Raw genomic sequence first — 16,147 nt, 5'->3', positions numbered from 1 at the left:
GGCGGGAGGGCTCGGCCCAGCTGGTTAAAGCAGGGCTAATTAAAGCTCGGGTTTTAAAGAAGAGACGTTGTTATTATTATTAGAGAATTACGGCGTTATTCGTGCTGTGAGCGATACGCAAAACAAGATTTCTCGGGATGCCCTCCTAGTTCTCTGCTCACAAGTTCTGACCACGCATTTTATCTCAAATCAATAATTTGTCTCATTAATTCTCTAATTATTCTTTTATGAACATCTGTTTTTTCACGAATACCCATTTTTAGCCATAGGTATTCACAGGAGGATTAGAACATCATATACAAATGAAAATGAAATTTAAGTAGCATTTTCCTTCCTGCTTTATACAAGTAATGTGTTTCCTAGCAAAGTAAAATGCCATATTCTTTTATAGTAAATGTGTAGAACATTTGACTATTTGCACTAGTATGTCTCCAGAACTGCTTTCAAAGCAGTATCATGTTACAGACATGTCAGAACTGAGCTAACACACAGGTGTTGTACACGGTTTGTTCAGTCTGTAACTGGCATTAGATTCACTTCTGTTTGTTTTTGGTTTGAATAGCTGGAAATGAGTATCATCATTTGCAAATGCAATCGAAGAGGGCAAAGCTGGAGATGTGGAGGACATCCTACAACTCAGCGTGTGAGGATGTCTGCACACAGCCAGACACCAATCCTTGTGCCACTTCAAGGACTTTGTATCCATGTTCAGCCAGTGCTTTCCTCTAAAGGGGGATGAATCAGGCAACTATGTTGAGGCTGTATGACATTTGGATCAGCTTTTATAGATATGTTTATGCATTTCATAGTATATCTCTTTTCCCACAATCTTGGCTTCTTTAATTCCAGGATGTAAAACAGTTCTGCATGCATGGCTTTATACTTAGCAGGTAATTCACCTGAATTCCACAGGACTGCTCATGTTTGCCAACATACACGTTTGTACAGTGCTTACCCCTGCCTTGTCTCAGTCTGCACTGTGGGTTTGGAATGTACTTCTTCAGTGTGAATATGAAAATAGATTAAATCAAAGTTGGCAGAGTATGTGCCATTTAACTTGGATCCTGTTTGTGAACCCCTGTATTCTCTAGAGGCATCTCATTCTCTCTGTTCATTACATGAGGAGATTTGGGTCTAATCTTTGTTTCAGAATACTTCCTTACCCACTAGAAATTGCATTTTTCACCACCATGGCTTGACTGAAAAGTGTGAATATAACTACTCATGGATCGAATTTCACACTGGTTTGTGACTTGGTAATCCTGCCAAAGTATGTCCATTTTAAAGATCTGATGGTTGAAAAATCATAATTCCTTGTTGTGTACTTTGGACTGTTTGAGATATCAAAAATATGTAGCATTTTTATGGGCAGGACTTTGCTACCATCTTTCAAAGCTGCAGTGAACAGCCTGTTGTATACAGCCATGGGTGGTTTAGTTGGTTTCCATATGGTCCTTGAGCCCAGCAGGCAAAGGAGAGAAAAAAAAGAAACAAAAATCTACTGTAAAACTTGAGCAATATTCAGGGAGGGTTTGACTAGATGTGTACTGAGCTGATGCTACTTTTATCTCTTTCAAATGATCTAGATTAAAAACAGAAAAAAATCCCTGCAATACTGAGTAAAGATGTACCTGCAGTTAGGATTAGAAATGTGTCTAGGTTTAGATTTCAGCATTTTAAGCAGAGTGCAGCACAGCTTGACATGGTCCTATGCAGATTAGTGATTTCATTGAAATTCACAAAAGAAATGTTTACTGCACTAAGAATTTTGTCTTCAAATAACAAATATTCCAGGGAAACAAAGTATAGTTTTAGAAGAATAGAGACAGTATACTTACTCCTCCTGAGTAAGTAAAACTAGTACATAAGTTTTATACTTGATGATTTGGTAGAACGTAACAGTTTGTCTTCACTTGCTGGAAGCAGAATTTTAAGTAATTTTATTTGTGATTTCAGGATCATGTCTAATTGATCAAGATGGAAACCTGTTTAAGTATCTTTTGGATTATCTTCATGGAGAAGTTCTGATTCCTGGAGATAACAAATTTGAACTGCACTGCAGGAGGAAGCAGATAATTTTGGAATCCCTTATCCATACATTCTGCCTGACCATTTGGCCAATGGTCCAATATAGAACTTTAAAAGGTCTTGACATTTCTTACATTTTTGAAGTTGTACTCTAACCTGCACCAGTCATTAGCATCAGATACCAAAACTGTAGTATATGCAAGTTAGCACTTAACACACTAAATCATGAATGAATTCAGAGTTAAATCTAAGCTAAGAGATCCTGAAGTTGACAATGCAGTCATAGTAGTTAAGGATATCAGCTTTTCCCATCATTGCAATACCACAGCAGTTTAAACTTGACTCTGTGTTACAAGCAAATTGTCTGTAAACCTTAGGTAGTAGGAATGACATTGCTTAGTTCCCTATTTGGCTTAACATTTTACTTGAGATTAGATTTGATCTCTTCAAGATGTTTGGGTTGGTTTTCAGTTTCACAAATTCATCCTAAAACTCTAAAGACAAAATGTACTTTGACATTTTTTTAGAACAAGAAAGGAGAAAAGAAAATTACTGTACTATTTAAAATCCTAAGGTTTGTCAATTTTAGAGTATTGTAACTTCAAAGCCAGTACTAATTAACTGACTGGAAATTAACCCATATTACCAAATCTGGCTGTGTTAGTCCTAACAGTAATCTATGTTCTCTTAGTAAGTTATTATTCCATGTATTTCACATTCTCCCTTACTAGTTTTCTTTTAAGAAACAAAGCTTTTCCAGGTCTTTCAGTTTCTCTCCATATTAAGGAGCTGCCATGCCTTTAAGTATTTCTCTTGCCTTTCTGTGAATTTCTCTTAGTTTCACAACATTCTCTGTTAACATCAGATAAGAAATACTGCACACATCCTTCTAGAAAAATGGTATCCTTGATTTACTTAAAAGTGCTCACCAGTACAGTTAGAAAACTTAAATACGGAATCTTACCAACTAAAAATACTGACTTCTTACTAATTTTCTGTATTTTTGGGTTATGTTTTTTCCAGGCTTTGTTAGATTTCTGTGAGTCTTATTATTTAGTTTGTACCAAGCCTACAGTGTGGGTCCTGCACTGCCTCAACACCTCTGGAGCAAGCTGTGAAAGTAAAACCATTGGTGCATATGCCACAAGAGCTGATGGGACTGATGCAATTACTAAGGTGCTAGGAAGGAAAATTCATAGTGAAAGCATGTGCAAAAGGTACAGTGACTGACAAACACATGAAAGCACTATGAAGTGAGTAAATACATAATTATGCCTAAATATTATCACATGTAGCATAATGTAGTATTATTGTACTATAAATCTGTGAAAGGAATCAGATTCTTTCCAGCTTCAAAAACAGCTAATACAACGCCCACATTAAACAAACAAGGTAAAAACTAAGCATGGAGCACAAGAATTTGAGACAGTCCACACAAGGAGGCTAACGTAGTTGCTCTAAGTTCTCATAATGTTTTGTTATTTTTAAGATGTCTCAACAATTTAAAATTACTTTCTAATTTAGGCTGATGTTTACACTAAATACAGCAAATAAATCCCTATCCAGGAAGATGTTCCAGAAATATTTGTGAAGTTGGGTGTTACTCACACAGGTGTGTTCTGCTGAACACTGAGAGCTGATGATGAAAGGAAGTGGTTTTAGTTCTTTAAAGAATGTGTACATCTCTACTACACTAGTAATGTGTTTTTATGGCAGTAGTTCAAAGTTATTGGTAGACCTGTACTTTCAGTGTCAGAAATGTACTTCCCTTTGTATCTTTTGGTTAAGATAGAGCTTTGGATGTTTCATCACCTTTATAATTAAGATGCGTATTTTCCTAAGTTTAGGCTGGGAACATTAGTATTTATTCCAAGAGTATGTGAAAACATAGTGTCAGGTATCTGTCCTCCTACCGTGTTTTCCCTTTGAATAAATGAATGAGATCTAGAAGAATAGATTTTACATCATTAATTCTGTACTTATTCTTTTATGAACATCTATTCTTTCATGAATATCCATTTTTAGGACTAGGTATTCCCAGGAGGATTAGAACATGAATGAAAAAATTTGTCACATAACCATTACTTTTAAAACATTTCTAGAGAAGCTGGAAATAACGTCCAGTATATCTGGAGCTATTACTCAGCAGCTGAGCTGAAAAAGATGCTGGATGCTTTCAAGGCCTGGGAAGGGAGGGGTAGAGTATTAACTTTTTATTTCAGTAGTACTATATTTTAACAGAAAAATAAGAAAAATGTTTGTCAATTCACTATAATAAAAACTCTGCACACACTTTCAGTCATTCAGTAACATTGTAAAATACCCCACAGTAGCGGCTGTTTGGGTGAGGGGGGAAGTCTTAAGGGATGTTCTAACTAGGAGACATGAGTTGACATGAATGAAGAAGTACACTGGCTGTAAGCAGTGCTCATGTCAGCAGTTTTAGAGCTGAAGTTCTACATAATAAAATACCCATGTTCATCTAGTCAGGTGTATACACATGATACTGGCTGTGTTCTCTCAGCTCACCCATATGATGTGGCTTTGAAACTCAGGTGTGAGCTACTGGAGAGAGCCTCAGGGGCTAACTGAATGTTGGACCCTTGAAGAACACCCTCTGAAAGGCAGTTTGCATCATATGCCCGCAGTTTATGAAAGGTATGCTGATTTGCATAGGTAGCTTAAAATTAAGCACAAATACAGTGCAATCTTCCCACCACCCCATAATTTCAGGTTCTTTAAATAGCTATGGATGTTGAGTTTTCCCTGGTTTTTTTTACATTTTCATAAAATGTGTTATAGGGCTTAATTGCAGAACTGAACTTGCTAGAAACAAATGACTATTTTTTAGGCTGCTGAAGACTTCTCAGCAGGGAGTAATTTTAAAAAGTAGAGAGCAGTATTAGTTACATGGACTGTTAAAACTGACATTTAACTGAAAACTTCAAGAGGTTGAGTGATTTTCACATGTGAGATGCCTTCTTTTTAGAAGGAATTTCTAGAATTTTTTCTCTGTTTTATGGTGATACTTTTGACTACACCTCTTTTCAATACATTACCTAAGACCAGCCTTTTGCCTGAGCCACCCTGCAGCCACTTTGCTGCTATAGTTTTCAACGTGTCATCTTACAGAGGTAGAAGAGACTGATGGTACTATTCACAGAAAGGCAAGCCTGACTGCACTGCTGAACTGCTGGTAGTGTCACAAGCAAAAGTTAAAAGAACATCATATTTGTGGATGGCTGTCACAGATTGTCTGTTTGGTAATAATGTTATAGAAAGAATAATTTATGTATATAGTTCATTTCTTTAAAGCTCTTTGTTTTACACTCAATTGACTATACTGAAGAGGAAGACTATTTACCATGTAAAGTGGGTCCCAAGCCATTTAGATTCTCAGGTCCCTCAACAAATACCCATATCAAAGTAAAAAATACAGCTTCAATAAAGGTATCTGCTTGCACTGCTTCACATTCTGCAGCAACTCTTAAACAGCCCAATAGCAAAAGTTTGACCCTGTATAAAGAAGCTTCTGAAACTGTATCCACAGCATGCACATCTGTGCCCAGCAATTCCCAGGAGCCCCGTGGAAGGCAGAGTGCTGGCAATGGGACACCAAGCCAAATGACATTTAAGATTGCAGTGACTAAGAAGCCTGTAAACAACTGTGTAGTGAAGCTCAAACGAACTCCACTTTCTTGGGACACCATCTCAGCCACCTTCTTCTGTACCCAGTAAAACAAGTGAACAGGACAGTGCTGCTGTTGAAATTCCTACTACTTCTACGGTACTAAACAAGAAAGAACCAGCTGTATTAGCAGAGAGTATTAAGGGTAAGAATGATAAAGTGGATGGATAATGTCTGACTCAGCCCGAGAGACTGCACAGCTTTGCATCATCTGGTCAGAGATCATCATCTCATGTCATCATTTATTCACACATTTTGTAGAAAATTTAGATGAAAAATTTCATGGAAAGCACATGAAGGAATTAAGTGAACACTGAAGCATGTTTTCTGCTTTATTTCTAAATATTTTTTAGATGGTGGGAAGAAGGAAGAAAAATGGATTAAATAACCCCCTCAGACACAGAGCACATGCAGTCCAACATTCCAGTGTCTTGTATTTGTATTTCTGTTGGCCTATACTTCAAAGGGGAGTACATGCACAACATAAAAGAAGATCTCTTTATCAGCTTTAACTGCAGTTAACGTTAACTAGAATTAACTTTATTTGTACCTTTAAAGTGGAAGAAAATAGATAAAAATAAGTGGGCTTTATTAGATACAAGTTTGCCACAGGTTTGCAACATACCAAGTACGTTAAAGACCTCCACACATTGAATGCACTTACTGGTATTTCTGGTGAGGGTGAATCACCATTTTTGTTATTAACAGCAACGAAAGGGACCAGCTTTGCTTATACAGTGAGAAAATTCAGAAATACAGGAAGGGAAGAGTATGCCTTGGGAGTAACAAGGCTGCTTTTTTTTTTTCCAGAGACATACATGTACTACTTTCCCAAAGTGGTTTGATCTGCCACTGAGGCAATGCTGCTGCAGCCTGGGCATTTTGTGTCACTCCACTGTGGGGTGGCTTTTCTGGAGCTGCAGGGAATCTCATGGGTCTGAGTTATAGCTGGCCCTCCTGTGTCTTTCTGCAGTCCTTTCAAATTAGGAGGGGACAACTTTCTGTGCAGCAAACCATGGAAGTTGAGGTTGGAGGCGCCCTGGTTTGAAGAAAGATAAAAGACCCCTTCCTTCCCCCCGAGCAGGCTAGAGGAGACATTATTGTACCAGTGCAGATGTTGAGTCATGACACTAAAATGAAGAGCTGCTGTATGTTTCTCTCAGCAGAGGGAAGGTGAATTTGGTTCATTAATTTTAAAGAGCCCTTTTAGTTGTTAAAATCAGTGAACAAAACCTCTCTTTGTTTTGCAGCCTTGCTTACAGTCGGGTGCTGAGGTTTGTTGCTGGTTTTACGACTGCTCTTGCTTTACTAGCACAGTAAATACAGCTGTCGCTGAACACTGAGAACATTGCCAAAATGCAATGTTCTTAAAATTCCTGAGACTATTAGAATTACAGAATGGTTCTTTAAATGTTTTATTTTCTAGATAATTTAGAAACCATCACATTTTCAGGCTTTTCTCCTAACCACAAGGCCTTGAAACATGATTTGCACAAGTAAAAATCCCACTTTTTCATGCGCTAACATATTTTTAAGGAGACAACTTTGCCATGAACAGTAGTCACTGTAAAGGTGTACAGTACTGTAATTTGTAATTACATCCCTTACAGTGAGATTACAGGTCAAACTGTAAGGCAGCAGATAAATTCTGAAAAGCTGCCTCTGATGGGTGTGCACAACAAATTCTGGACTTTCAGTTCCAACTACTCAAAAACATTCAGCTTAAGAGTGTGATAGGTAATTAACAGAATAAAAGCAGTGCTTGTAAGGCTAAGAAAGTCAGTGTCTACCTATTCATGTTTATTTTTCTTTCACTACCCTTTCAGATCAATATGAGTTATTTGCCTTCTGACATAATTTTTTTCCAATATTCACATGTGGGAAACTGTATACAGGTATAAAGAGAAACAAAACTTAGAGTGAGGAATGCACCTCACTCTACACTTTGAGATTATTTTTCAAGGGCCAGAGAGGAACAGTAAACCAGTCAGTACTAAAGACATGTGCAGACAATGAACAGGAATTAGACAGAGGAAACTGGTAACAAGCAATAGCAAACAATAACCTAGGCATAAACTTTTAAAGATACTCAAGTGTGTGTGTCCTCCTGCTCTTCTGATGTCCTACTCAGCTGAACACCTCCCACTGACACCAGCTGAACTAAGCAAATACAATTTGCATAAGATCACAAAGGGTAGGCACTGCAAAGCAGCAAACACCAGGATATTTTAAAAAGGAGATTTTAATTTTTTTGAAGAAACAGTTTTTCTGAAATACAGAACTGGAACACTAAGACTAAGTAATTTATTAGTCATAGCTCCCATTATGGACAGATGGTTCCTACCGCAAAAATATAGAAAAATAATTTGAATTCAAGTCTAGAAGACCTGCAACTTTTCATATGCAAAAAAATAAATCCAACTGATCATAGAAAAGTGGCTGATAAGGATGGAGAACAGGGCTGTGCATCTGAATAGCCATTACTATATACATTCCAAACTTAAATGAGGATATTTCCTCAGCCTCACAAAAATAGCTTGTCAATGAAAAATACCAATATGCAATACATTTAATACAATTTATACTTGAATTTAAAGATCTCAGATTATGGAATAATAAATGAAAATCAAATGAACTGCTTTTTTGGCTGTTCTTGTATATAATAATACTCTGTGTATACAGTGTGCATGTATGTACATGTATACATGCACAGAAAGAAAGAGGTGTATAGAGATTTGCTGAAAAATTGTACAAGATTATCTGATTTCACTGCAGCATACAGACTTCCTGGGATCCTTCTAACACAGGCTCTTCTATAAAATAATAATGTTGACAGGTATAACCACGTATCTACAACAGTTTTTTTTCTATGATGAATTTAATTATCAATTTATTTTTCCAATCTAAGTATCATTTTTCTAAGAAGTAAATGCTGCTTTGGTAAGATTCTGTACTGTCACGACAAAATAACTGCGAGTATATTGGGGAAAGCCTTGAAAGTATGAATTAATTTTGATCATTAGTAAGTAACAAAGCTACCAACAAGTTTTAAGTAGCAACAGATTTAAAAGACTATGTACTGACTTTTTTTTCCACCAATAAGCATTTCCAGCAAGAAACTAGAATGAACAGATTAAATTTCTCTGCCTGCCATCACTGTGACATTTTAAGCCACCAGAGTCACAGCTGGCACTGAAAGAACAGTGGCATCAGCAGAGACCTCCATCCTTGCAGGACATAAATTACATTGTGATGCCCTTCTAACACTGCCTTGGAAAGGCTTGTGCTCCGTGGTGTCTGGTGTATGATGCTTCCGTCGGGTCTTCTCGGAATGTGTTGTGTTCTCTGTGGTCCTTGTAGTTGTAGACTGCTCTTGATTTTTCAGAGCTCCTTTATTTTTACATCTGAAGCTGTTATGCTGCTGTCTTCTGTGCTCATACCTGGAACCACTCTTTGTACTTTGATCTGCCTCATTACCGGCACCTTGTGACTTAAGAGATCCACTGAGCCGCATGTTTTGGTGCTGTGGGTTGAATCTTCGTCTCTGGCTAGAAGGCCCATTCTACCCAAAAAGAAATTGGGTAACTGTTAGGTTATCTGAATCCTTTCAACAGGACAAGAAATACAGCAAGCAGAATTAAAAGTGTAACTAGGAGAGGTGAAACACTATACAGTTTCGGTTGTTACCAGAGTTTTCTAATTATAACACTTAAAAACTGAACTAGGTATCATTCTACATCTGAATAGCCTGAAAATTTAGATGGCAGGTTCACCATCGATGCCAAATGAAATCTGCTATGATTCAAGAGAACACAGAAAAGGGGATGAAATACTAGACATCTCAACAGCAGCTGTTGAGGAAAGAGACCTGCAGGTTCTGATCAACAGAAGTTGAATATGAGGGTGCCCTGGCAGCCAAAAGGGCCAACTGTATTCTGGGGTGCATCACCAGCTGGTCCAAGGAGGGTATTGTCCCACTCTGCTCTGCACTGGTACTCTGGCACCTCACCTTGAGCACTGTGTGCAGTTTCAGGTGCCAGGATATGAGAAAAATATAAAATCATTAGAGAGCATCCAAAGGAGAGCTATGAAGACAGGGAAAGGTCTAGAGGGGAAGCCGTATGAGGAGTGGCTGAAGTCACTTGGTTTGTTCAGCCTGGAGAAGAACAGACTGAAGAGGGACCTCACTGGGGTCTACAGCTTCCTCACAAGGGGCAGCAGAGGGACAGCCACTGATCTGTCCCCCCTGGTGACCAGTGACAGGACCTGAGGGAATGGCATGAAGCTGTGTTAGGGGAGGTTGAAGTTAGATATTTGGAAAAGGTTCTTCCCCCAAAGGGTGGCAGTTTGTTCAGCCTGGAGAAGAACAGACTGAAGAGGGACCTCACTGGGGTCTACAGCTTCCTCACAAGGGGCAGCAGAGGGACAGCCACTGATCTGTCCCCCCTGGTGACCAGTGACAGGACCTGAGGGAATGGCATGAAGCTGTGTTAGGGGAGGTTGAAGTTAGATATTTGGAAAAGGTTCTTCCCCCAAAGGGTGGCAGGGCAACAGGCTCCCCTCCCCAGGGCAGTGGTCACAGCACCAAGCTTAACAGAGTTCAAGAATTATTGACGCTCTCAGGCACATGGTGTGATTTTTGGGGCTGTCCTGTGCAGGGCCAGGAGCTGGACTTCAGTGATCCTTGTGTGTCCCTTTTGACTCAGGTTACTGTATGATTTCTCTGAGCAGTTAAGAAGCACTGAAAAACCTGATATTGATTTTTTTTCCCAAAATCATGAAAATACCTTTCCTAGCAAACTGTTCTGCAAATACTACATTAAGACTGCAGGAAGAATGGAAATTTACATGTAAGTTAAAGTCAAGTGAAGAATACACATTGTGAAAGAGACATCCATTGTGGTATTTTGCTCAGACAAAGCTTTGATCCTTAGTGGGAAGTGGCTGAAATGCTTTATTTGCATGCCTGCCAGGGCAGCTGATTCCATACACATACCGACATTATGTAATGCTATTACGTTTCCCTTCAGGTACCTACTTGAGCCCAAAATCCTTACTGGGACAAAATTCAGACCAACTTCAGTGGCAGCTTTACCTAAGCACAACAGTACAAGGACATTCTAAGGTGGTCTTAGAACAAAATAGCTACCAATATAGCACAATACTATAAGCTATATATACTTTGAAACCTGGCATGATTCCACTTTCAAAGGGCATCTAATAATCATGCTTCAATAGCACATCAACTGCCAACTTGTCAAGGATCTGGAATAAACATTTCTCCATCGTAACATACAGGGCAGTTAGCTATTACAGAGGGTTCTTTTTCAGTCTATTAACTGCTACTAGTCACTTCTGAATGCCAGACAGCAGTCTCTCCTCATATGATATTTCTATGTTCACACTGCACTGAAAATGAAGCTGGAAAATCTATACTTGCATATTTTCCAAAATCATTAATTAAATATACAGACCACAAACCAGCATGATTTTGTATTAACAACTTTCAGCACTGTATGTTTTTCTAAAAATTTTGAAGCAATTTAATTTAGTTCATAACTGGCTTCTTACCTGCTTATTTGTTGGGATTCCTTGAGAAGATTCTGGAGGATTGGAAGAAAGATGACTTTGTACTTTAATGCTGGCTGTTTTATTATCAGAGTTCTTGACATTACTAGAGGACTTTCGGGTGTGCGTATTTTGCTTGCCAGTTCCATGCGAGGTCACTGAAGACAGCACTAAACTACATGGTGTTCTTGAGGAATAATTGTTCTTTGGGTGAGAAACTGTAAAAAACAAAAAAAGAATTATGTGCTATCAGTTAAATGATCAACATCTAAATGTAAGGCTGTATTCTTACTCTGCTTACAACTAATTGGGAAGCATCATTTCAGGAAGCTTGGGTTGAAGTCAGTGTTTTACTACTGTAAAACTGCCTCATTGTGAAGCACTTCTGGAGATAAAAGAGTCAATGTGGTGGCACTGCACTAAAACTGGAAGGAGCTTGGCAGAAGGCCAGGCTCTCGTCATGCAAGAGAGCTTTTCAGAATTTGTGGCATCTGTTGGTTTGCTTGTCAACTTTTAACCAGTTAAACTGAACACGTGCTGTCCGGACTGCCCCATGCACTGCTGTCCTATCAATGATGCTCCTAACAGGAGTCTTCAGGCAAAAAAAAGGAAGAAACATGGGAAGTGAATGATATGCCAGTAACTCTTTTGATTGTTTGAGGCCAAAGGAAGTTGTGCTTGCAGACTTCACAGACTAAATTCTATTCCAAATTATTCTTTGATCACAGAACCATGGAATTACATCACTGCTGTCTATATATGTGCTAGCTACAACACAGGTAATGGCCATGAAAGCCCCTTAGAACGTCTCAACATTTTAAAGAAGAAATGAAGTCTAGTGTCTGTTGTTTATTCCTCTCTAAGGAGATGGGTAAAAAAGGTTCATCTGTGCCATGGATATCTATAAAAACTGGAACTGAATGCAATACACTATTCCAGTTCATGTAGACCATAGCAGTCTACACCATCAGGAACCACTATTGCTCATCTCAGTATATTCCTACTCCCTACTTCTTAGTATTTTGTGACTGCCTGGCAATGGCCCCCAAGCAGTCTCAAATAGGATTCTGAGGCTAATGAAGTAAAGCTCTTGATCTTAATCTGCTGTCCTGATTTTTCTTATTATGGAAATGTTCTCTTTCCTTCTGGTACAGATGACAAAACTAAGGCTCACTTCAAAGAGACACATGTTTTATCTAAGAGGTACTTCTATTGTTTCACTTTAGTACAGAGAAAGAAGATGAGCAATAATTTCAGTAACTAAACATCATCTGCTAGGTTTTTTGAGGATCCTACTCAGTTAGGTCAACATCAGCTACTTCTATGAGGTGTCCTCTTCAGAAAAAGAATGCAATGACCTGCACAATAAACTGAATTTTATCTCCTGAGTTCAATGATGCCAACTGTCACTGAATTCTAGTGCTCTCTCATCTCAAATAGACTGCTGCACATGTAAGCCTATATAAAAACCCAGATGCTTTCATAAAAACATATTTTTAACAAAAAACATGTACAAGAAAGGGATACAACCCACCACTGCGCATTCTGGACACAGCAATCCAATTATTTTTGTTTCTTCCTGTCCTTCATTATGAGTGACTGCTGCCTACCCTCTCCTCATGCTAGAACATACCTTCCTTTCCACAATCTCTGTGGGTTTGGTTATTGCTTTAGTTAAAGCCCTCAAAAGTGGCTGCTTTTAGTGATAGGCCTTGTTTAATTTGTTTGAGGGGTATTTGTAGCTCCTAGCAGGGTATGGTCTTAATTGTGAGAATAGAACAGAAAAATCTTTTGCACTGAAAAGCTCTTGTCAAAGACATCCAACATCACGAGTTGCCCATTAAGGTCACTGAGGACAGGTGAGTGCTAAGCTGTTCAGACAGTGCACTGTCAGTCACTTCTACGATGACACTGCTCCCCTACAAATAGCTGTTCTTTTGACTTCCCTAACCCGATTTCAACAGGCTGCATCAAACTATGCTTATGTAATGCTCAACGGAAGTGAGTATGCCTTAATGAAATAATTAACTTGCAGAAATAATCCTGCTGCAAGTCATTTAGGAGAGTAGTTCAATGAGTTTTAAAAAATAGTCTACGGTTGTATCAATACCAGCTGTGGTTATATTAGTCAGGATAATCTCTAAAGAATTTTCAAGCTCTTAGGCTTCAGGGTATGAGACAGGGTCTATGAGGTGACCGTAAATAATTAGCTGCATTATTGGGAAGCTAATGCCTTCCTTTGAAACATCCTGGGTTGGCTTCAGTGAGACAGGATATGGCATTAGATGGATCTTCAAAGTGTTCTGCGAAAGCAATTCTTATGGTCTAATGAGTTAAACTGGTTATGCTTCCAAGCAGTCAGTTCTTTAGCTGTGCAGTCCGAAGATCATATTAGCAGCCTGTGTAGTATTTTCTCCTTTTCTGTTTCTAGTAACTACTTGAAAACATTTATTATTTTCCTTGCACCAAGATGCACTAGTTCAGTATTGTTTTAACAGTTTTCTCCTGAAGGATGGTACTGATGGGATACCATGGGACAGGGTAACATTTTGGACAAAACATTATAGCATGTACTTTTATTTGGGGAAAAAAGCATGACAAAGATGAGAAACAGGCTACCTTGTATTTTGCAACAGGGACATGACACTTGAAGGAAAAACATGAACCTGAATTTGCAATTAGAAGAGCAGATGATTTGGAAACAGATGCCTAGAGAAGAGGAGGCTGAAGGGAGACCTTACTGCTCTCTACAACTACAGGAAATGAGCTTGTAGCAATGGGGGAAATCAGTCTCTTCTTCCAGGTTACAAGTGACAGGATGAGAGGAAATGGCATCAAGCTGAACCGTAGAGGTGTATATTAGATATTAGGAAAAATTTCTTCATGGAAAGGGTTGTCAAGCATTGGAACAGGCTGCCCAGGGAAATGTTCAAAAAACATATGGATATGGCACTTGAGGACATGGTTTAGTGGTGAACATGGTGGGTGATGGATGGACTTAGTCATCTTAAAGGTCTTTTTCAGCCTTAATGATTCTGTGATTTGGGACTCCATTCAGTTCCTGGAAAACCCAGTGGATACTGTTATAAAGCTGGGGAGTTACTTCCTAGCAGGAGAGATCTGAATCGGTCTCATAAACATTATGCTCACAAGGAGAAGCTTCCAATTTACTATTTATTAATAAATTACTTAATTTGCATATTCCCTGAAGCTGACTTTTACTTCCTCTTGGAAATCCTGTTTAGATGGAAAACTCCAACTGATCTGAGTGATACCTGGAAATCTCTGACAAAGAGGGCACTGCGCACCTGCAGATGGACTGTGCAGCACAGGTACAGGGAGTCTAATATGCTGCATACTGTAAAGTTGACTTGTGTGTGTTCAGCAAGCCTGCTGCATCCAGAAACACCACTCATGTCAGGCTTGCTGAACACGCACACACACAGGCAGCACATATGCTGGTGGTTCTGCTGAACAAGTATGTGGAACACTATGTTCTGAGAAATTTGATCTGTAAAGTCCATTCCAGCTCCTAAAATCCTATGATTCTCTATGATTCTATGAAATTTGGTGTTAGAAATCACCAGCACTTACTTTCTCCACACTGCTGAATTTGGGTCTTCAGCTGTTCTGTATCACAGGAGAATCGGGCAGACCTGCCCAGCTCTTCATCATATTTCCGTTCACTCACAAAGTGCTGCAAAAATAGACATGTTAATAGTGACTTACATTCTGAGCAAAATACTATATGGATGGTACAGAAACCAATCAATATTTCTCATAAGTTCACTTTAAGGCTCAACAAACTCTTGGCCCTGCCATGTACACAGGATCTCTGTGCAGAACCAAGTATTTTCCCATCCTTACTAAGTTACACGTCTCACATCCCGGTCATGGGCAGATCACTCCAACACTTGGGAAGGGGACCATTTCACTGGAGAATGTGTGTTTGATCACTGAACCTCAAGGTATCAAGGTATTGTTAAATGAGTCTTATAAATAATACACAAACAGCAAAACTCTCCGCTGCTACACTTATGAGGGCCTAGCTCACCCTTCTCTGATAGCATCTATACACTAGTTACCCCTTGGCCCATAGCAGGCCATTAACAGCCTGGGCATGTTACTGTGACAGCTCTTTCTTGGCATTTCTGCAGTTAAAATACCCAAGCAGAAGTGAATGCCTGACCTTAATTTCAGCCCTGAGTTCAGACAGTTGTGCTTCAGCCATCTGACTGGCTAGGTCTGTCAGTCTCTTCAGCTCCTCAGCTTTCTTCTGCCGAGCAGTCAGGATTTCCACTGCCAAATACCAATAGTCAGTCATTAACGCCAGGAAGGTAAATTGCTTTGTAATTTATTAGTCTTTGGGCATTAACAGTGTGCATCACATGTGAGACAAACACATGGACCCCTGACTTCAACTGGACTTCCAATATGCTGCTTGCACAGATTAAGTCAATCAGCATATTTAACTGAACTGCCTGATACTGAAAAGGATCTGAAAATGGGATAGCTGTCAGAAAACCAAAGAATGTCCTTCAACATTTAGAAAATCGGGCAAACATGTTGTTTTAAGTGTTCTGGTGCTTTATTTTTAATCACAAAATCAGGAAGCCTTCCACAGAGACATGGAAAAAAGCATTACGTTGAGTCACCAGTCTGATTCTGAAGACATGCTGTATTTTATTTACACAGGGGCATTTCAGTTCCTCTGAAAGAAGATCTGTTCATATATAGTTTACCTCAAAATCCCTGGCATTGCAATTTTGCTCTCAAGTACAGAATATACACAGTTGCTGTTTCTATAGCAAAGCAGTACTAAAGGCCAACAGTCTAAATATTAAATATTAAATATTGATTAAT

The 16,147-nt window shown here is 38.9% G+C and overlaps 2 protein-coding genes across 2 annotated transcripts; one reads left to right on the top strand and one right to left on the bottom strand.

Moving 5' to 3' along the window:
* Positions 1-573: 573 nt before the first annotated feature.
* KCTD18 (potassium channel tetramerization domain containing 18) lies at positions 574-5,887 on the top strand (the record flags this gene model as incomplete). The annotated part of the gene is given in 9 exon segments (XM_009075887.1): positions 574-744; positions 1,957-2,037; positions 2,040-2,120; positions 2,123-2,145; positions 3,052-3,245; positions 4,131-4,225; positions 4,584-4,688; positions 5,357-5,720; positions 5,722-5,887. Coding segments are annotated over 9 exon segments (1,280 nt in total), but the record flags the coding sequence as incomplete, so codon positions are not given.
* Positions 5,888-7,961: 2,074 nt separating this feature from the next.
* On the bottom strand, positions 7,962-15,608 carry SPATS2L (spermatogenesis associated, serine-rich 2-like). Its single transcript, XM_009075876.1, has 4 exons — positions 15,474-15,608; positions 14,879-14,981; positions 11,288-11,502; positions 7,962-9,278 (listed from the first exon to the last, which is right to left on the bottom strand). The coding sequence occupies exons 1-4, from the start codon at positions 15,606-15,608 to the stop codon at positions 8,883-8,885; spliced, it is 849 nt and encodes a 282-aa protein (XP_009074124.1). The 3' UTR covers positions 7,962-8,882.
* Positions 15,609-16,147: the final 539 nt, after the last annotated feature.

Source organism: Acanthisitta chloris, unplaced genomic scaffold, assembly GCF_000695815.1.
Source record: "Acanthisitta chloris isolate BGI_N310 unplaced genomic scaffold, ASM69581v1 scaffold6350, whole genome shotgun sequence".
NCBI classification, from domain to species: Eukaryota; Metazoa; Chordata; class Aves; order Passeriformes; family Acanthisittidae; genus Acanthisitta; species Acanthisitta chloris.
This window is presented reverse-complemented; position numbering and strand designations above follow the sequence as displayed.